Source organism: Dermochelys coriacea, chromosome 4 (assembly GCF_009764565.3).
Source record: "Dermochelys coriacea isolate rDerCor1 chromosome 4, rDerCor1.pri.v4, whole genome shotgun sequence".
In the NCBI taxonomy this organism is placed as follows: Eukaryota; Metazoa; Chordata; order Testudines; family Dermochelyidae; genus Dermochelys; species Dermochelys coriacea.
Genome location: NC_050071.1, coordinates 144,344,191 through 144,366,151, shown reverse-complemented (window position 1 = coordinate 144,366,151; position 21,961 = coordinate 144,344,191). Strand labels below are relative to the sequence as shown.

Below are 21,961 nucleotides of genomic sequence, written 5' to 3'. Positions count from 1 at the left end.
AGCCCAGCTTCCCTCTGCGACCAATCTGGCTGGCCACAAGATTGATCCAGACTCTGGACTGGTAACTATAAACAACAACTGGCAGCACTATGTGCATGGGGTGTGTGTGAGTGTGTGTGTGTGTGTGTGTGTGTGTGTGACTGAAAAGCATATGCTAACTGCTGTATTCTCAATAAATGCAGCATGCTGCCTTCTCCCCATAAAAGATCTCCTGTGCTTTGTTTAAGCATAACATTTTTGGTGGAGAATGCGGGCAGTTAAGTGCGGCTAGAAACCCCTTATGTTCTTTTAGTGAATTTGACTAAATTGTTCATAGTCAAATGACTTAAATCAGATTGTCTCTTTGCCTGGCTTATTTACAGATATTCCTTTGGAAGGGGCCCTTTTTTCCTTCAGAATGGGTGCAAAGAAACCAAGAATTCATGGCACAGCAGCACAGGGATTGGAGAATTCGAACAGCTGTTGAAGCCGGTCTCCGAGTTGAGCCTGAATTTATCTCCTCGGTGGCCCAAACATATTTGGCGACATACCTTGCTTACCATATACAATTGGACATTTTTAAATGTATATATAGATGGTTCTGATATCATCATGACATCTGATCAAAAGGTGCAAAAATTAGAAATTCAAGTCAGGCAAATAATTATTTATTGGGTGATTATGAAATAATAACTCTATGATCCAAGGACTTTATTTAGTGACAGACCTGGAAACATACACATTGCAGAGCCATGCACACTGAGCGGCATAAGGGCAGCTACCTCTGCTGCAGCCAGAAATATCACACCAAGACAAAGAGTCCCTGCAATGCATATGCCATGCGGCCCCCTCCAGTACACAGGGCTCCTCATGAGCAGGTGGCTGGAAAACATGCTCCATAGCTTGGAAATAATGGTGCTTTCTGAGGTGCTGGGACCTGCATGTCACAGCACAGCCTATCTGTGAGCCTGCTTACAAATCCACCTAGAAAGCTGAATGCAGTTGGCATCATTCCACAAATTCAGCCTGCTTGGGTGGATCTCAACACAGTCTTCTCTGCCTTCTGTCCGCTGATCCCAGTTGTCTGGCTGATTCTCCTCCCAGAACCTACAGATCAGAGTGTTAATGTCTCAGTGGAGAACCAGAGCCAATTCCTGAGCTCAGTTCTGCTCTGTGGACTCTATTGTTGGCAGGGGACCACGACACCCAGAAATGACGCGGTGAAGCGATCCACCCCCCGGCTACCCCTCAGAGTTCTCCACAGCACTCGTGGCCATGGTAACAAAGGGATTCTGAGGACAAAGGGTAGCAATTGCCCTGCGCCTGATGGGCCAGCGAAGAGCCAAAGTCAGTTTGTGGCTCCAAATGCTGAGAAGCAGCAACTCAGATCTCAGTGCCCAGAATCAAAGCACATGGCCCAGCACATTCCAGGAACACCCCGAGATGGGAACACAGGAATGGAGAGAGAGGGCAGTGGGGATCATTCATTAACTTTTCCATGGCCCTGGTTATGGGACGCGTCCACAGCCCACTGAGGTCATTGCACCGACTGCAGCTGGCTCCGGCCAGGCCCCCAGTCCCTGCAGCCTCCCTTTCCCCAGCCGGAGAGCACAGAGCAATCCCAAGGAGAACGCTGAACCCTGCCGCTCACGCCAGACTGACCTGGCTATATTTACTTGTCTTGGGGCTAAATCCTCAGCTGGTGTAAATGGATGTGGTTCATTCAAGTCAATGCCGAGTTACCCCAAGTAAGGCTCTGGACCTTGGTCTCAGTGGGCACTGAACACACACTCCATGTTTAGGTTCCTGCTCTAGGCAAAGGGGCATTAGTAGATATTCCTGAGAGGATTGCTGTTGTGGCAGTGCACGGTGCCTCCCTCAGGGTTGGGCCCACTGTGCCAGGTGCTGCATAGACACAAGGGGCCATACAGATGCTGCCCGAAAGAGCTGATGACCAAACGTGTAATAAATAATCACGTATCTCCAGCTTTACTCACTCCCTGCTTGCGTCTGCTCTGAATTCTGTGCCATCCACCCAGTGCCAGCTGCTTTCTGTCTCCCGGTCAGTGAGTCCAATCCAGTGACCTTGTCCCTTGGTCTCCTTGGAGAGAAACTCCTGCAAGACACAGTTTGCAGCGTGTCCAGGTCACCCAAGAGAGGCTGCAGGATGCAGCCACAGCTGCCTGGGCTGAGCAGATTTTGGGCGAGAGGAAAGGGCATCCGGTGGTGTGAACAGGGCACTGGGCAGTGGGAGACACGCTGTCCTGCCCCAAACGCTGACAGTGACTAGCTGGGAGACCCCAAGGGGGTCCTGGAGCAGCTCTGTGTCTGTGTCTGCATCTGTAGCTGGATGGGGCTAAGAACAGCGACCTGCCTCAGAACACTCCCCACCACGGTCTCCTCAGAGCTGGGTGCGGCACTTACTGATGGGCACCTCAGAGTTCACACCAGCCCCCTGCCCTTGGAGGCGGCAAAGCTAGGAGCAGAGAACTGGGTGCAAAGTCTAGCCCTGCAGGAGGGTGGGATTTTCCTCCTGAGAAAGTGCCCCAGAGGCCTGGGGTGAGGGCTACCATGCGCACGTGGGGAGAGAGGATTCTCTGAGAGGTGCATGGCCCCTTGCCCACAAGCCTTCCAGATACAGGCTTCTAGATTGTCCAGCAGGAGCTCAAGACTGGGGAGAGGGATCAAAGAGGGTCCTCACTGGGAAAGGTCATTGGGTTTTCAGCAAATGCTACATTGGAAGTAGGGAAAATCAGAAATGAGCCTGACCCCAAATCCCCCTCCCCCGGTACCCCAGACTCTGATCCTGGCACTGATCCTCTGCCAATCTCTGCTTTTAAACTGATGGGTGAATCCCCTGAGTCAGGTTCCAAGGCTTGGCATCCTCTCCGATGGTTTGCAAACTCAGCTGCCACCTTCCACCTCCTTCTGGTATGAAACAAGGCACTGACCCATTATCCAAGCCCCTAGGAGGTTCCCTCACTCATCTGTTCCACCTGGGAGGAGACAGAGGTCAGGTGAGAGTCCTGAGACACACAGAACTGCTCGGCCTCATCCCACGGCTTTTTTTCTTGAGAAAAGTAATGGAGGTTCCCACTATAAAAGCTCCAGCCCCTGGAGAGCTTTGTCAGCATGTCACCTAGGAGCAGAGACTGAGGTGAGAAGCCCGGGCTAAAGTCACAGGGACACACGCAGGGAGCTCAGGGTTTCTAGTGCTGCATTTCCCCTGCCCTTCAGCTGCCCCAAGCCCAGGGAACTTCGGCATCCAGATTCTCCAGCATCACAATAAGTAATTTTTGTGGCCACATGATGGATCCCAAAGGGCACTGCAGATAGCAGACGCCACAGGGTCACTCCCCCAGCACTGAAATGCAGCTGCATCTGGGCTGGACCATGGGCGCTGGTCCCAGTGCAGAGCAGCAGGGCTGTAATGGGAAAGGGGAGACTCATTGTTCGGCTGAGCTGGCAGGGGGAATTCAGGAGGGGGAATGTAGCTGCCCAAGGTGGAACATCCCCTAGTTCTGTAACAACAATTTTCAGTGATCGTAAGTGGTGAAGGTCTCGGGTCTTTTGCACTTTGGCACCTCCCCCAACACCCTGAAGGGGGCGCTGGCTTGGTGAAAGTAACGCCCCATACACTGAAATGCCAGTATCACTTTTTCCCTGTGACCTGACAGGTTTGGAGCTTCTAAGAAGAGCTGAGAGCTGGGTGCTCCTGTTAGGCTAACGAGGCCCAGGATGTAAGTTAACTGCACCCTGATCCCCCCGGTGTGGGCACAGGTGCAGCCACAGGTGATTTTTAATGAATGAGAACTCGGTGCTGGTGAAAGGCGCTGCATTGTCAGCCTTGGAGCTGAAATCCTCCGTTTATCCTCAGCACCCGGAGAGATGGCACGAGCCAGCTCTGCAGCTAGTACTTACTGCAGTGACCTTGCACTGCTGCTCGCGCTGCACTAACGTTGTCCAGACGGATCTGGATTTTTCCATACGCTGCACTGACATTACCTGGCTGGTCTTTCAGCATCCAGGCTCTTGCCTGTTCTTCGTCCAGGAGCTGCAGACCTAGAAGAAAGTCACAGCGACTTCAGTAGAGATGCAGAACACTTGATTATCAGCACATATAGTAGAGCTGCACCTGCAGGTCCCTGTGTGCCAGGCGCTGTACAGACAGGAGGAGACAGTCCCTGCTCTCAACAGCTCACTGTCAAAATAGACTGTAGGTGGGAGAAATAAAGGATGATTTTCCTGCTGGGAAACTGAGGTGCAGGGAGACGTGCCCAAGATCACACAGGAAGTTTGCAGAAGAGCTGGGAATTGAACCCAGCTCTCCTGAACTCTAGCCCTGTACCCCCAATCTACCCAGCCACCTCTTCCCCATTCGCTCCTACCTTGTGAGCTGTAAGTCGGTCACCTGCAGCAGGTGGCAGAGCTGGGGCTGCAGGAACATCCATGGACCTGAGCCATGGCACTGGGCTCCAGGCCGGGATTTTCAACAGCCCAGCTTTCGGGTGTGTTCTGTGCTGGGGTTTTAGTTCAGGCCCATCTTCTGATTGGACACTGAATAACCTGATCCATAGCCCGGTTTAAGAAAAGGAGGACTTGTGGCGCCTTAGGGACTAACAAATTTATTTGAGCATAAGCTTTCGTGAGCTACGGCTCACTTCATCGGATGCATTTGTATGTCCAGCCCTGTGCCAGATAGACAGAGGGTTGTGACACGTGGCCACAAGAGGGTGCCCTGCCTCCAGCAATGAGACTGTGGCAGTTACCCATTTATTGTAGCTGCATGGGAAGGGCTCGGGGGCTGGGGACTGGGGCGGGGGACACATTGAGACCCACGAGCGCAGCTCCACTGGCGTCCTGCTTACACCAGGGTCTGAATTCGGCCCTGTATGTCTCATGAGCTGCATCTGTCTTTCCCGCAAATGCAGTCCTGACAATCCGGGGGCCCTGGTGAAAACTACGGAGCGAAGGAAGCAGCAGGGAAAGGACGGAAGCTGTTGACCACTAGGCAAACTGCTTAGGAGCATGGGACGGATGCAGCCAGCCTGCCACTGCCAGGAAGGGAGCTAGGAGGGAACCTGGAGCAGCCCCCCATCCCTGGGAACAGAGTTTCCGCTGGCAGAGGAATGTGCAGAGCAGCAGCTCATTAGACAGGGGGACAGGACCACCTGGCAGGGAAGTATATGGAGGGGAGTAGGACGGTGCCAGGCACCCACCATACCTCTCGGCAGGAGAGTGCTCAGCTTCCAGGCCAAGGGAGGGGAGCTGACCCTGATGCCTGAGACCCTCGTCCTGCGACTTACTGTCCAATTCCTTTGCTGACGTATCCGAGGCGTTGTCAGGCCGCAGAGAGACTTGGAGCTTCTGAATCGCTTCTTCAACCGCTTGCAGCTTGCTCTGTGCCTGGAAATCTAGAAATCACATGTCTGCAGGTCAGCGACCGAACTGAACTGCGGCTGGAGACCAGCCACGTCCAGAGAAGGAATATGCTCCGAGTGTGAGCCTGTTCTCTAGGACTTCTTTTATTTTAATCTTGGAAAGCTTCCCTCCCGAAGAGGGACACGGGCAAAGCCAAGGCCCCGTTTGGGGCTCTCTCCTGGTGTATGTTACACCATCTTAATGTAGGGCGTCAGCTCTCTGGAGCAGGGAGCTACAAACTCCAGCATAGGAGATTGAGATTAAATCTCAGGACAAACTTCCTGACTGTGAGACCAGCAGGACGATGGAACAGACGCCTAGGGGGGTTGTGGAAGCTCCTTCATGGGAGGTCTCCGAAAAGAGGCTGGAGCCGTCTGTCTGGGATGGGTCAGATACAACAGATCCTGCATCTTGGCAGGGGGTTAGACTGGAGGCCCTTCCAGTCCCTTCTGACCTTATGGTTCTGTGATTCTATGACCTCATTTTACTGTGTGTTTTGCAGCACCTAGCGCTATGGAAAGCTGGACGTGGGTGCAGCTTGTGGGCACTGGCAGTCCAAGTGCTTATTAACAATCCTGACAGCTCTGCTCCTGCTGTTTCTCAGGGGCCTGTCCACTAACTTTAGGCCCAGACCCTTAAAGGTGTTCAAGCAACAAACTCCCAGGGATTTCAATGGAAACCAGAACCCCAAATGCCTCTGTGGATCTGGGTTTGAAAGACTGATGGCCAGCTGCTCAGATGATGTAAATCTGACTTCAGAGGAGCTCCTTCGATTTACACCTGCAGAGCATCTGTCCCTAAAAATCAGCCTTTCACTCCCCTTAGAGCTGCAGGGCCAACACAGCGATGCCCCAGGGAACCAGCTTCTCTCCCAGCTCGTGCATCAACAGACTTATGATCTAAGTGCTGTCTGCAGAATCTTTCCTGCGATCCATCGTACTTCTCTGGCTTCTTCCACTGCAGTATTTGAGCACCTCACAGTTTTTAATATATTATTTAATGTCACACAACACCCCTGTGAAATAAGGAAGTCTCCTCCCCCCATTTTACATGTGGAGAACTGAGGCAGAGACAGGTCTCTAGACTTACAGCCAGAAGGGCCCATCATGAGCATAATCTGACCTCCTGCAGACTACAGAACCTCACCCACTCATTCCTGTAATAGGCCCATAACCTTTGCCTGAGTTACTGATTTAAAGACTTCAAGTTACAGAGAATCCACCATTTACACTAGTTCAAACCTGCAAGTGACCCATGTCACATGCTGCAGAGGACAGCAAAAAACCTCAGGGTCTCTGCCAATCTGATTTGGGGGAAAATTCGTTCCCGACCCCATTGAAAGGTGGATCAGGACCCAGTTAAATGGAAGACTACAACGGGTCATGCTTAAAGGTGAAGTGTCAGGCTGGAGGGAGGTTACTATTGGAGTTCCTCAGGAATCGGTCTTGGGACAAATTTTATTTAACGTTTTCATTAAAGACCTTGGCACAAAAAGCGGGAGTGCACTAATGAAATCTGCAGATGACACCAAGTTGGGAGGTATTGCCAGCGTGGAGAAGCACCAGAATATCCTACGAGTAGAGCTGGATGACCTTGAAACCTGGAGTAGTAGAAATGGGATGAAATTCAGTAGTGCAAAGTGCAAGGTCATGCACGTAGGGATTAACTGCAATATTAATCCCCATCTTCTCCAATTTGACTCATAATTCCCCATGTGGAACTGTATCAAATGGCACTGAAATCCAGATAGATGAGATCTATTGCATTTCCTTTCTCTAAAATATCAGTCCTTTTCTCAAAGAAAGAGAAGGTTGGTTTGGCATGATCTGCCTTTTGTAAAAGCATGTTGTATTTTATCCCAATTACTGTTAACCTCTATGCCCCTAACTACTTTCTCCTTCCACATTCGTTCGAAGACCTAGCAGACAAACTAAAAGGTCTGTAGTTTCCCAGATAACTTTTTTCCTCTTTCTGAAAAATAGGAACTCCATTAGCAATTCTCCAGTCACAGGGTCTGACCCCTGAGTTTATGGATTCACTAAAGATCCTTGCTGGTGGACTTGCAATTTCACATGCCAGTTCCTTTAATATTCTTGGATGGAGATTATCCAGGCCCCCCCATTTGGTCCTATTAAGCTGTTTGAGTTTGACTTCCACCTCAGATGTGGGAATTTCTACTTCCATATCCTCACTCCCATTAGCCAGCCTGCCACTACCCCTAAACTCCTCATTCCATTTATTAAAAACAGAGTCAAAGTATTTGTTTAGGCATTTGTCCATGTCTAGATTATCTTCAATCTCCAACACATCCTCCGTCTTTGGCAGTCCCTTTTTGTTTATATGCCTATAGAACCATTTACGGTTGGTTTTAATTCCCTTTCAAGGTCCAGCTCTGCTTGACTCTTGGCAGTTCTCATTTTTCCCTGCACTTTCTGATCTCAGCCTCACCTCAGTCCCTGGAAAAATCATGGAGCAGGTCCTCAAAGAATCAATCCTGAAGCACTTAGAGGAGAGGAAAGTGATCAGGAACAGTCAGCATGGATTCACCAAGGGAAGGTCATGCCTGACTAATCTAATCGCCTTTTATGATGAGATTACTGGTTCTGTGGATGAAGGGAAAGCAGTGGATGTATTGTTTCTTGACTTTAGCAAAGCTTTTGACACGGTCTCCCACAGCATTCTTGTCAGCAAGTTAAGGAAGTATGGGCTGGATGAATGCACTATAAGGTGGGTAGAAAGCTGGCTAGATTGTCGGGCTCAACGGGTAGTGATCAATGGCTCCATGTCTAGTTGGCAGCCGGTGTCAAGTGGAGTGCCCCAGGGGTCGGTCCTGGGGCCCGTTTTGTTCAATATCTTCATAAATGATCTGGAGGATGGTGTGGATTGCACTCTCAGCAAATTTGCGGATGATACTAAACTGGGAGGAGTGGTAGATACGCTGGAGGGGAGGGATAGGATACAGAAGGACCTAGACAAATTGGAGGATTGGGCCAAAAGAAATCTAATGAGGTTCAATAAGGATAAATGCAGGGTCCTGCACTTAGGATGGAAGAATCCAATGCACCGCTACAGACTAGGGACCGAATGGCTCGGCAGCAGTTCTGCGGAAAAGGACCTAGGGGTGACAGTGGACGAGAAGCTGGATATGAGTCAGCAGTGTGCCCTTGTTGCCAAGAAGGCCAATGGCATTTTGGGTTGTATAAGTAGGGGCATAGCGAGCAGATCGAGGGACGTGATCGTTCCCCTCTATTCGACACTGGTGAGGCCTCATCTGGAGTACTGTGTCCAGTTTTGGGCCCCACACTACAGGAAGGATGTGGATAAATTGGAAAGAGTACAACGAAGGGCAACGAAAATGATTAGGGGTCTAGAGCACATGACTTATGAGGAGAGGCTGAGGGAGCTGGGATTGTTTAGTCTGGAGAAGAGAAGAATGAGGGGGGATTTGATAGCTGCTTTCAACTACCTGAAAGGGGGTTTCAAAGAGGATGGCTCTAGACTGTTCTCAATGGTAGCAGATGACAGAACGAGGAGTAATGGTCTCAAGTTGCAATGGGGGAGGTTTAGATTGGATATTAGGAAAAACTTTTTCACTAAGAGGGTGGTGAAACACTGGAATGCGTTACCTAGGGAGGTGGTAGAATCTCCTTCCTTAGAGGTTTTTAAGGTCAGGCTTGACAAAGCCCTAGCTGGGATGATTTAACTGGGACTTGGTCCTGCTTTGAGCAGGGGGTTGGACTAGATGACCTTCTGGGGTCCCTTCCAACCCTGATATTCTATGATTCTATGATTCTATGATCTCCAAGAGGTAGTTTTCCTTGCTAATCCATCCCATTTTCTATTCCTTGTAGGATTTTTTCTTTCTCTTAATCACCTTTTTGAGATGCTTGTTCATCCAGCCTGGTCTGCAACCCTTCCCTAGGAAGTTTTTCCCCTTGCTTGGAATGCAGGCTTCAGAGAGCTTCTGCAACTTTGACTTAAACTAATTCTAAGCCTCCCCCAGTTTCAGATCCTTGAGTTCTTCAGCCCAGTCCATTCCCCTAGTTAATTGCCTTAATATTTTAAAGTTTGCCCTTTTGAAATCAAGGCCCCAGTTGTAGCCCTAGTTTTGTTTATCCATCCATTTAGTTGAAACTGAATTAGCTCATGATCACGCAAACCAAGGTTGTCCCCTACAACCAGTTCTTCTCTGGATGTCCTCCCTACTCACCAACACTCAATCTAAAATGGCATCACCTCTTCTTGGTTTGGTGACTATTTGGTGGAGAAATCTGTCAGCTCTCACAGCCTGGAAAGCATGGGCCCTACCATTATGATTAGTACTTGTCCTCCGATCTATACCTGGGAAATTAAAGTCCCTCCTAATCACACCGCTCCCAAGAGTATATATTTCATTACAGGTATTCTGGAGGTCTCTATCAATATCCAGATAGGATGCTGGGGGTCTGTAGCAGACTCCAAGCACTATCTGAGGGGAGCCTTTTTTCCCCAGAGTGATTTTGACGCAAACAGACTCTGTTTTATCTGTTCCAGCACTTCTAATTTCTTTACAGTCAGTCTGCCTCAGCATTAATATACAATGTTATTGCACCACCTTTACCTGCATTTCTCTCTTTCCTGAATGGCACATACTCTCCATTGTCTGTACGCCAGTCCTGGCTTCTATTCCACCATATTTCTGTTATCCCTATAACATCTGGTTTCATTTCCTGCACCAGTAGATCTAGTTCCTCCATTTTGTTCCCCAGGCTTCTTGCACTGGTGTACAGACACCTTAGTTGTTTCTGCTCGGCTTCGCCAGGGTTCCTCACGCAGTTAGTACAGTCATGCTATTGTCAGTATCACCTACTACTTGGGTGTTAGCATCATTGCTATGGGAAAAAGAAAAGGAGTACTTCTGGCACCTTACAGACTACCAAATTTATTTGAGCATAAGCTTTCGTGAGCTACAGCTCACTTCATCGGAATTATCTTTCCTCTTGATGTCCATTCACCTACCCTCTGCTGTTCCTTTCTCCATTGCTGTATCTGCTCTTACTTCATTTTCTCCTGCTCAGAATTAGAATCAGAAGTGGGGATTATATGAGCATCTCTCAACTGTCTCCCCTGAATTCCAAGCTTAACACTCTTTTAATCAGTTGTGCCACCCTCCATCCCAGAATCTATTTCCCTCCCTACTCAGGTGGAGTCTATCCCATGAGAACAGTCCTATGTGAGTGAATGACTCCCAGTGGTCGGTCATCCCAGAGACCTCCTTACAGCTCCACTGCCTGAGTCGTGGTTTGATCATCATCATCATCTTGCCTCACCTCCATTCTCCTCCTCTAGGGACAGGTAGAATCCCCTTGAAGATCACCTGAGCCTCCATTTCTTTAAGTGTCTTCCCCAGCCTGGCATCATCTCCCTTGGTACGTTCCAGCAAGAATCTAGCAGTATCATTTGTTCCCACATGAAGGACAATCAGTGGATTCTTTCCTGCTCACATTAGGATCCTCTTCAGCTTCATGTCCACATCTCATAACTTAGCTTCTGGCAGACAGCTCACCCTTGTGTTCTCTGGATCATCTCTGGTGCCAGGCCTGTCCATTCTTCTTAGTAAGGAGTCACCAATCACGTAGACCTGCCTCTTCCTGGTGTTGGTGCCATTCTCCAGCCTTCCTCCCATTCCTTCTGCATGCAAGTCCTCTTGTCTTTTGCTCTCCCTTGCAATCTACTGCAAGTCATCCTCTGTCCTCCTGGGGCTCCGAACTCTGGGTATCTTGACTCTTCCCCTCTTCTTGTAGGACTAGCTGCTCTTCTCTTCTTCCTGGCCCTCCCACCTTCGGCTACTCCCTGCCACAAGTCTTCTTCATTTTCCAATTCAGCAAATCTATTCCTGAGCTCTACTTCTTCACTAGCTGGTGTTTTCCTCTGCCCAGTTCTCATAATCACGTTTCCACTGGCCACTTTACTCACCAGCAGTGTCCCCTCCCAGTTCTCCAGCCCAGCTTGGATCTGCCAGTCTTGAATCATAGAATCATAGAATCATAGAATATCAGGGTTGGAAGGGACCCCAGAAGGTCATCTAGTCCAACCCCCTGCTCAAAGCAGGACCAAGTCCCAGTTAAATCATCCCAGCCAGGGCTTTGTCAAGCCTGACCTTAAAAACCTCTAAGGAAGGAGATTCTACCACCTCCCTAGGTAACGCATTCCAGTGTTTCACCACCCTCTTAGTGAAAAAGTTTTTCCTAATATCCAATCTAAACCTCCCCCATTGCAACTTGAGACCATTACTCCTCGTTCTGTCATCTGCTACCATTGAGAACAGTCTAGAGCCATCCTCTTTGAAACCCCCTTTCAGGTAGTTGAAAGCAGCTATCAAATCCCCCCTCATTCTTCTCTTCTCCAGACTAAACAATCCCAGCTCCCTCAGCCTCTCCTCATAAGTCATGTGCTCTAGACCCCTAATCATTTTTGTTGCCCTTCGTTGTACTCTTCCAATTTATCCACATCCTTCCTGTAGTGTGGGGCCCAAAACTGGACACAGTACTCCAGATGAGGCCTCACCAGTGTCGAATAGAGGGGAACGATCACGTCCCTCGATCTGCTCGCTATGCCCCTACTTATACATCCCAAAATGCCATTGGCCTTCTTGGCAACAAGGGCACACTGCTGACTCATATCCAGCTTCTCGTCCACTGTCACCCCTAGGTCCTTTTCCGCAGAACTGCTGCCGAGCCATTCGGTCCCTAGTCTGTAGCGGTGCATTGGATTCTTCCATCCTAAGTGCAGGACCCTGCATTTATCCTTATTGAACCTCATTAGATTTCTTTTGGCCCAATCCTCCAATTTGTCTAGGTCCTTCTGTATCCTATCCCTCCCCTCCAGCGTATCTACCACTCCTCCCAGTTTAGTATCATCCGCAAATTTGCTGAGAGTGCAATCCACACCATCCTCCAGATCATTTATGAAGATATTGAACAAAACGGGCCCCAGGACCGACCCCTGGGGCACTCCACTTGACACCGGCTGCCAACTAGACATGGAGCCATTGATCACTACCCGTTGAGCCCGACAATCTAGCCAGCTTTCTACCCACCTTATAGTGCATTCATCCAGCCCATACTTCCTTAACTTGCTGACAAGAATGCTGTGGGAGACCGTGTCAAAAGCTTTGCTAAAGTCAAGAAACAATACATCCACTGCTTTCCCTTCATCCACAGAACCAGTAATCTCATCATAAAAGGCGATTAGATTAGTCAGGCATGAGCTTCCCTTGGTGAATCCATGCTGACTGTTCCTGATCACTTTCCTCTCCTCTAAGTGCTTCAGGATTGATTCTTTGAGGACCTGCTCCATGATTTTTCCAGGGACTGAGGTGAGGCTGACCGGCCTGTAGTTCCCAGGATCCTCCTTCTTCCCTTTTTTAAAGATGGGCACTACATTAGCCTTTTTCCAGTCATCCGGGACTTCCCCCGTTCGCCACGAGTTTTCAAAGATAATGGCCAAGGGCTCTGCAATCACAGCCGCCAATTCCTTCAGCACTCTCGGATGCAATTCGTCCGGCCCCATGGACTTGTGCACGTCCAGCTTTTCTAAATAGTCCCTAACCACCTCTATCTCTACAGAGGGCTGGCCATCTCTTCCCCATTTTGTGTTGCCCAGCACAGCAGTCTGGGAGCTGACCTTGTTAGTGAAAACAGAGGCAAAAAAAGCATTGAGTACATTAGCTTTTTCCACATCCTCTGTCACTAGCTTGCCTCCCTCATTCAGTAAGGGGCCCACACCTTCCTTGGCTTTCTTCTTGTTGCCAACATACCTGAAGAAACCCTTCTTGTTACTCTTGACATCTCTTGCTAGCTGCAGCTCCAGGTGCGATTTGGCCCTCCTGATATCTTTCCTACATGCCCGAGCAATATTTTTATACTCTTCCCTGGTCATATGTCCAACCTTCCACTTCTTGTAAGCTTCTTTTTATGTTTAAGATCCGCTAGGATTTCACCATTAAGCCAAGCTGGTCGCCTGCCATATTTACTATTCTTTCGACTCATCGGGATGGTTTGTCCCTGTAACCTCAACAGGGATTCCTTGAAATACAGCCAGCTCTCCTGGACTCCCTTCCCTTTCATGTTAGTCCCCCAGGGGATCCTGGCCATCTGTTCCCTGAGGGAGTCAAAGTCTGCTTTCCTGAAGTCCAGGGTCCGTATCCTGCTGCTTACCTTTCTTCCCTGCGTCAGGATCCTGAACTCAACCAACTCATGGTCACTGCCTCCCAGATTCCCATCCACTTTTGCTTCCCCCACTAATTCTACCCGGTTTGTGAGCAGCAGGTCAAGAAAAGCGCTCCCCCTAGTTGGCTCCCCTAGCACTTGCACCAGGAAATTGTCCCCTACGCTTTCCAAAAACTTCCTGGATTGTCTATGCACCGCTGTATTGCTCTCCCAGCAGATATCAGGAAAATTAAAGTCACCCATGAGAATCAGGGCATGCGATCTAGTAGCTTCCGTGAGTTGCCGGAAGAAAGCCTCATCCACCTCATCCCCCTGGTCCGGTGGTCTATAGCAGACTCCCACCATGACATCACTCTTGTTGCACACACTTCTAAACTTAATCCAGAGACACTCAGGTTTTTCCACAGTTTCGTACCGGAGCTCTGAGCAGTCATACTGCTCCCTTACATACAGTGCTACTCCCCCACCTTTTCTGCCCTGCCTGTCCTTCCTGAACAGTTTATAACCATCCATGACTGTACTCCAGTCATGTGAGTTATCCCACCAAGTCTCTGTTATTCCAATCACGTCATAATTCCTTGACATCACCAGGACCTCCAGTTCTCCCTGCTTGTTTCCAAGGCTTTGTGCATTTGTATATAAGCACTTGAGATAACCTGTTGATCGCCCCTCATTCCCAGTATGAGGCAGGAGCCCTCCCCTCACAGACCTTCCTGCCTGTGCTTCCTCCCGGTATCCCGCTTTCCCACTTACCTCAGGGCTTTGGTCTCCTTCCCCCGGTGAACCTAGTTTAAAGCCCTCCTCACTAGGTTAGCCAGCCTGCTGGCAAAGATGTTCTTCCCTCTCTTCGTAAGATGGAGCCCGTCTCTGCCCAGCACTCCTCCTTCATGGAACACCATCCCATGGTCAAAGAATCCAAAGCCTTCTCTCCGACACCACCTGCGTAGCCATTCGTTGACCTCCACGATTCGATGGTCCCTACCCAGGCCTTTTCCTTCCACGGGGAGGATGGACGAGAACACCACTTGCGCCTCCAACTCCTTTATCCTTCTTCCCAGAGCGACGTAGTCCGCAGTGATCCACTCAAGGTCATTCTTGGCAGTATCATTGGTGCCCACGTGGAGAAGCAGGAAGGGGTAGCGATCCGAGGGCTTGATGAGTCTCGGCAGTCTCTCCGTCACATCACGAATCTTAGCCCCTGGCAAGCAGCAGACTTCTCGGTTTTCCCGGTCAGGGCGGCAGATAGATGACTCAGTCCCCCGGAGGAGAGAGTCCCCGACCACCACCACCCGCCTTCTCCTCTTGGGAGTGGTGGTCGTGGAACCCCCAACCTCAGGACATCGCATCTCATGCCTCCCAACCAGCGGAGTCTCCTTCTGCTTTCTCCCCCCAGACATATCATCTGGTCCACTCTCCGCATTGGTACCTGTGGAGAGAACATGAAAGCGGTTAGTTACCTGTGTCTGTGTTACTGGAACCCGGACATTCCGCTTACCTCTTCTGGAGGTCACATGTTGCCAAGCTTCTTCACTGGCCTCTTGGCTCCTCTGTGCAACCTGCTCTACATCTTTAGAGCTTTGTGCCCCTAGAAGGCTATCCTGAGTTTGGTCCAGAAAATCCTCAGTCTCTCGTATACAACGCAGGGTCGTTACCTGTTGCTCCAGACCTTCAATCTTCTCTTCCAATATGGAGACCAGCTTGCACTTTGTACAGACAAAGTCGCTTCTGTCCTGTGGAAAGACAAACATGGCACATCCAGTGCAGGTCACAACAGCTGAATCCCCCCCTTCCATATCACCTACCTACTATGAGCTTCCTCAGAGACGTTGGCAAGATGTAAGCCTCACTGGGCTCACTCCAGGCGAACTCCCAGGCAAACTCCTGCTGTGAGCTGCTCTGCTGTCCCCGCTGCTCCGCTGCCGCTCAGCTGGTTCGCGAGGCTCTGGCTATTTTTAAACAGCCAGGCTTCCCTGACGCAAACACACAGACACCCTTGAGTTTTCCCTTCATCCTCCTCTCGCCTTCCCTCCATCATCTGCTCGAATCCCCTTCAAAACTCAACCATACTTTCCATCTGCATCTCCAAACCTCAGCTCTTCTCTTCCATCAGTTCTCTCTGGCGGCACTTCATACAAACAAGCTCTTTTCAGCTACCCGCTCCAGGATCATGTACATCTTGCAGCTTCCACATCTGGTCATCTTTATTGTCTCTTCCAATGCTTGGGTCACTACCACTTCTGCCTCTGTGTCTGTCACACCCTTCCCGCCCAAGCGCCTGTCAAGGAGAAAGAAAACCCCACACGCCACAAAAACAGAACGCCACCGCCCCTCCCGCAAACTCTCCTTACAATCGTGCACTCTAACTCCCCTATCTCCAGTTGTTTGCTGACTTCTTTGCCACTCCATTGCTTGCATTTATAGGCCTCCTAATCAGGGAAGCCCCGCCCTGATCTGATCTGATCAAAGGCTCTGCATCTCTCAGCGCACTGCCCGTACCAGCCTCTGCAAACTGAACACAACAAACCAGCCAGCAAACGCTCAAGAACCCACTCGCCAGAGGCGACGCACAGGGTGTGTGTGTGCAGGGTGAAGCACCCCCCAGATTTCTGCTTGGCATGCCGGGGGTTGGAAGGAGGAAGAGAGTCTCTGTCCTTCTACTGCTGATACTGACCCCAGCACGATCGGTCCCATTCCTGGCAGCTGGGCCCGGGCAGGGAGTGGAAGGGGCAGGACCAGCCACTTCTCATGTCGGCCGCTCGGGGTTGCTGCTCTGTGCGGCGCAGCGGCAGCCTGAGACAGCCTGGTTGGGGAGGTGGCAGGGCTACCCCACCAAGACCAGGCTACCAGGGACAGGAGTCGAGCAAGCTGGAGTCACCTCTCCCCCTGGCACATTTCCAGCTCACTCGGCCCCTGTGCCCAGCAGCCAGGCCATGGTTGGGGCGGCCCGGTGCCACGTCCCCAGCCAGGTTCTCTCAGGCAGCTGCTGCACTGCCCAGAGCAGTGACCTGGGGCAACCAGCTTCAGCTGCATGAGACGCGGCTCCCTCCTGCTCCCCGCCTGGGCCTGGCTGCCAGGGAGAGCGGCTGAATGTGCTGGCTAATATCAAACCAGTAGGGCAAGATCTTACAACTCCATTCGAACTCCCTGGAGGAGGAGATTTATTTGGAGGGACAGACTGGAAACACAGTCGATATTCTGCTGAAATGTGGGGGTGCTCCGCCCCCTAGTTGAACCAGCTGGCCTGTATGGAAGTTGGCAAACGTGGAGCTGCAGTTGAACTTACATAAAAACGTCACAGCAAGGAGGGAGCTGGCCAGGGCCACAAGCGTCAGGAGTGGAAGGACAGCAGTGACGATCCCCCCCGCCCTGTGCCGCCAAGGGACCGATGTCTCAGTAGGATTTCCTTGAAGGAGAAGAAGAAACATATCCATAGAAAGTTACAGCTCAAATGCCACTGACCCCATGGAAACTCCATCCCCCAAATCGAATCACTGCTCAGCCTCCGATTCCCTGACTGTGGTTAACAGCAACAGCAGAATCAGGCCAAATAAGGTCAGAACTGACCTGAACTTGAATCTGAAAAGCCACCCTCCCTACATCAGGAGTGACTGTAGTGCCAGGCAGGCGTCCTGTGAGAGGGATCTGGAAGCAGGATTTTCCCCCTGCCTAAGCCTTTCTTGAGAGGGAAGTTTAGGGCTTGTGAAGTCCATGCCCAAAGGAGTATTTTTAAATGAGAAAAGGAACCTGAAACAACTTATGAAATATCAAAACGACGAGGCAGTGAAATGAGGGAAATGATTCTTTGCAGGAGAAAAGTGGGGCTGACAGCAGCAGTGTGCTCAGAAGGCCTTTCTACAGCATCCCTGTCTAATAACCCATCCCCAGGACGCTGGGCTCCTCACTGCAAGGCAGCCAAGGGGTGAATCACAGGGCAAAGCCAGAAAACTGTGTCTCCCCTGCACATTAAAGGGAGAAGACTAGAGCTGCCTTCGAGCCAGGATCTATGTGTTGACAGAAGTAAGTGTGGTCTGTGTGGTCTGGATTTGGTCTCCCCAAGCTGAACAGCAGCGGCTTGGAGACGCAAGACTGTCATTTCTCCTCTCCCGGAAAGTCTCAGCCTGCTGCCCCCCCTTCCTGTCTGTGGGCCTCAGCCATTAGCTTGCACTGCTCCCCCATGGGGTGTGGTTCTGGAACCAGCAGACAACACTCAGATGCCCAGATAATCCCCTTACATTGCAGAAGTGGCTTCTCTCACTCTAACTAGAGGGTGAAGCTGCCTCTCACTACTGTACTAAGTTTACAGTTCTCAGCCTTTACTGAAACAGATTCTGGGAGGAGCTTCTCTGTCACCCCGTGCAGGCTACATTTCCCCTTGTGTTTTCCTTTGTCACTGCAGAGAGCCTAGCTGAGCTGGGTGGCTAGCTGCAGCTGCCTACTGAACCTCACATCCTCACCAGCACCCTCCGCTTCCGTCAGCCCCGTCTCCCTGCCTGTCTCTAGCCCCTTCCTGGGCTTCTTTCATGTGTTCATAACCAGAACAGCTGGCACATGGCATCTGGATTGCACTGAAACCAAAGGGGATAAAAGAGCCCCGGAGGAGGCCCTTGTTCAGCTGACACCTGTACCACCAAATAGAAGAACATGAGAACGGCCAGATTGGGTCAGACCAAGGGTCCAGCTAGCCCAGTGTCCTGTCTGCCAACAGTGGCCAGTGCCAGGTGTCCCGGAGGGAATAAGCAGAACAGGGCATCACCAAGGGATCCATCCCCTGTCGCCTGTTCCAAGCTTCTGGCAAACAGAGGCTCGGGACACCATCCCTGCCCAGCCTGGCTAATCGCCATTGATGGAGCTATCGGCCATGAACTTATCTAGTTCTTTTTTGAACCCTGCTATAGTGTTGGACTTCACAACATCCTCAGGCAAGGAGTTCCACAGACTGACTGTGCATTGTGGTAAGAAACACTTCCTTTTGTGTGTTTTAAACCTGCTACCTGTTCATTTCACTTGGTGACCCCGAGTTCTTGTGTTATGTGAAGGGGTAAATAACACTTCCCTATTCTCTTTCTCCAAACCAGTCACGACTTTATAGACCTAAGTCATCTCCCCCCTTAGTCGTCTCTCTTCCAAGCTTAAAAGTCCCAATTTTATTAAACTGGCCTCACATGGCAGCCGTTCCAGACCCCTCAACATTTTTGTTGCCCTTTTCTGAACCTTTTCCCATTCCAATGTATCTTTTTTGAGATGGGGCAACCACATCTGCACGCAATATTTGAGATGTGGGTGTAGCTGTTCCCGAGCCCTGGGGAAAACCCTTCTCTGCTAACACAGCTAGCATCTCCCTACCCCTGCTCATGGATAGAAGCACGTGCTCTGGCAGGGAAGGGGCAGAGGGTAAGTAAAGGAGGTGTCACTGTGAAATAGGGGGTTGAGAGAAAGCTGGTCCCCAGAAATGGGGGCTGTGAGGATTCGATCCAGGTGATCTCCTCCTGCGAGAGGCTGATGGTGGCAGTGGGCTGGGGTGAGGGAGCCTGGATGGCTTTTATGGCCAGCCCATGCCACTGCTCTGCCCAGCAGGAGGTTGGGATGCTGTGCAGGGACTCCCATCTCTCCTCCCTGTGCCCTTCTCCCGTTGGGGACTGGCAGGGGAGAGAATGCACTGGGAAGGACTGACCGAGCACCCTCACCCACTGCCCGTGGTGCTGTCCTGCCAGCACAAGGCTGAGCTCTGGGGACATGGTCAGTGGAGCAAGCGATCGCTGCCCAGAACGCTGATGCAGAGACCACAAAGCCAAGGAAAGGCCAGCGGGAGTCCAGGGTTTGGTGCAGCCTCTTGTGCTTACCTTTTGGCTGAGGAGCAGCTTCCATCACCTCCAGGTTCTCATAGATATTCTCCCTCGCCATTCTCCTGCCTTCGCGCTGAGCTGAGCCCCCGATTGCTGGCAGGTAGGTCCTTTCAGCAGCCTGCTGGGTTAGAGCCTCCCTATGACACAGCCCTGGCCCAGAAATAGAAATGGGAAGGATGCCTGGTGGTGAGAGCCGGCCTGTTACCAGCTGGGCCATGTGCGGTCAGGCCTCGTGGTGGAAATGAGACTTCAGCCAACGGGCTCAAGCTGGGTCCAGCGTGGGCAGCATCCAGGAAATGGGCCCAGGGCCAGAAGGCAAATGCCAGAGCCAGGGTGGGGGTACAGCGGAGTCCTCAGCCAGAGGCGGAGCCCAGGATCCGTACCAGAGAGACAGAAGCCGAAGCCAGAAGTGAGGGGGCAAGCAGTGAGGGAGGCAGAGGCAGGGCTGGGCATCAAACCAGACGTCTGAAGCCGAAGGGGAGCAGGGCTGGAGCAGAGCAGGAGCAGGGCCTGGACGACGGGGAAGCACAGCTGCCGCGGGCAAGATACACATTGAGCAGCCACTGAGCTCATCTGGGTGCCAGGCGTCTAAGCAGACCTGGTGAGCCGGCAGCCAGCCAGTGCTGTAGCTCCTCCGGCAGGTCCCAGGAACAGCAGGTGGCCTTATAGGTTGTCTAGCAGTGAGGTTATTCAGAGAGCCGGCCAGCAGCTCTCCCTGCTGGTCTGGTCCCTGACAAGACCTGGCAATAGGGACTCCCTGTATCTATTCCTTGCTCTGCACCTGACTCACTGAGAGACCTTGGGCAAGTTACCTAACCTGTCTGTGCCTCAGTTTCCCCCTTCTATTTACCATTTTAAGGAAATAGGAGGGGATCAGGGTGGATCAGGGCTTTGGTAAAGGCCTATAGAGCCTTTCAACGTAAGGCAGACGGGTGAAAGTCAACCAAAGTTGCCAAGGCTCACAAGACAAATATGCGACCCTGCCTTTCAAAAACAAGCCCAAGCCACCCCAAAAGAAGCAGGTCGGTAAGATGTGACTTGAGCTCCCCCAGGGTTGGCCAGCTGCTCCCCAGGTTCCTGGTTCCAACTCCCCCCCTCAGCCAGCCTCCCCTGTTGTTCTCCTCTGACAGCCCCGCACCCCCACCCTTTCGGAAACCATGGGGGAGGGGCGGAAGATGAGATCAGGAAGGGTGGGAAGGATGGGGAGGAAGGATGTGGGTGTAGGGGAGAGGTGGTTGGAGGGGGAAGAAGCGGGTGCGGGGGGCAGTTGGAGGGGGAAGGGAGGGCAGAGGCGTTTGGATGGGGAAGGAGGGGGAGAGGAGAGGGAGGCGGTTGGATGGGGAAGGGGAAGTAATAGGAGGGGGAGTGAGGGGAAAGGTGGTTGGATGGGGAAGGGGGGGTGAGAGACGGGTGGATGTCGAAGGAGAGGGACGGGGAGGGAGCGGAGAGGAGAGGAGAGGTGGTTCGATGTGGGGAGGAGGTGTGAGGGAAGAGGAAGACAGTGCTCTGGTGCTGGATCTAGGGGGGCTGTTGCACCCCCTGGCTGGAAGCCGTTTCCATCACGTGCAGGGTTTACAGTTGGGTTCAATGGCTCTCGGCCCCCCCACTATACACATTGTTCCAGCTCCCTGTGCCCAGCTTTTTATGGCCCCCTCTTGTGGGTGGGGCTCTGGCGAGAGCGTAAAGGCATCACCCCCATGTGCCGCGTGTGCAGTTGGCTGTCGGAGGTCATGCAGTGGCGGGGCTGGTCCTGGGGAAGCCTGTGCCCTCTCCCCTCCTGGGATGCCCCCAGTTCCACCCCAGCCATGACAGTCCTGCTCTGTGTCCTGGCCCCGCTTGTGTTGTGGGGCCTCCAGCGTCATCCCGCTAAATCACGGTGAGGGGCAGGTTGGGGGCAGTGTGGGGGCCAGGCCTGTGTCCTGCTCCGTGACTCCGGACCATGGCGCCCTGGGCTGTCACCCACGTCACCCATCCCGAAAGCCAGCCCCATCCTATGGGCATCCACGACTGTCCACATCTGCATATTTTCCCTGTGTGTGATCATCCACAGGTGGGAGTTCTGCTGTCACAAGAGACAGAACCTGCTCGCTGCTCCGGCGGTAACCTGGGTTGACGGGGGCACTTGTGGGATCAAAGTTTAGCGGGTTACATAAGCACTCTGGTGAGTGTGAGCAGCACTATACAAGCAGCCAAGTGGACACATGCCCGGCGATACACAAACTTTGGTGGCTGAACGCTGACATAACTTTGTAGCGTAGACACGGCCTCGGTAGCCGTCTCTGAGGCTGTACGGGAAGTTTCCAGGAAGGGCAAGCAGCCTTGCAGGTTCCACATGTTCACCGAGAGCTGAGCCGCTCAGAGCTCAGGGGGGAAAGGTTCAAACATGGGAGCTAGGGCAGCCCTGGGGGCTTGGTGGCTGATCCATGCGGGACCAAGAGCTGTGTCTGCTGTGAAGGCTGCATCCCAGTTCCTGAACCACCTTGGAAACAGGCTCCGGATTCCCCATCA

At 51.8% G+C, this 21,961-nt stretch overlaps 1 protein-coding gene and 1 long non-coding RNA gene across 6 annotated transcripts; both read right to left on the bottom strand.

The window, feature by feature from the left end:
• Nucleotides 1-631: 631 nt before the first annotated feature.
• Nucleotides 632-20,686, bottom strand: LOC122459773 (C-type lectin domain family 4 member F-like). 4 transcript variants are annotated; one of them, XM_043512873.1, is made up of 8 exons: nucleotides 19,451-20,666; nucleotides 16,894-17,013; nucleotides 5,286-5,393; nucleotides 3,989-4,041; nucleotides 3,901-3,946; nucleotides 2,967-3,118; nucleotides 1,977-2,095; nucleotides 632-1,086 (listed from the first exon to the last, which is right to left on the bottom strand). In XM_043512873.1, the coding sequence occupies exons 1-8, from the start codon at nucleotides 19,668-19,670 to the stop codon at nucleotides 936-938; spliced, it is 969 nt and encodes a 322-aa protein (XP_043368808.1). In that variant the 5' UTR covers nucleotides 19,671-20,666; the 3' UTR covers nucleotides 632-935. The 4 variants fall into 4 exon arrangements, with proteins under 4 accessions (XP_043368808.1, XP_043368807.1, XP_043368809.1 ...); XM_043512872.1 differs by having other exon boundaries at nucleotides 3,901-4,041; nucleotides 19,451-20,656; XM_043512874.1 differs by lacking the exon at nucleotides 16,894-17,013 and having other exon boundaries at nucleotides 3,901-4,041; nucleotides 19,451-20,686.
• Nucleotides 9,400-16,622, bottom strand: LOC122459774. 2 transcript variants are annotated; one of them, XR_006280671.1, is made up of 3 exons: nucleotides 15,924-16,622; nucleotides 12,475-12,478; nucleotides 9,400-9,704 (listed from the first exon to the last, which is right to left on the bottom strand). It is a non-coding gene; the product is annotated as an uncharacterized LOC122459774 (long non-coding RNA). The 2 variants fall into 2 exon arrangements; XR_006280670.1 differs by lacking the exon at nucleotides 12,475-12,478 and adding an exon at nucleotides 11,021-11,024.
• Nucleotides 20,687-21,961: the final 1,275 nt, after the last annotated feature.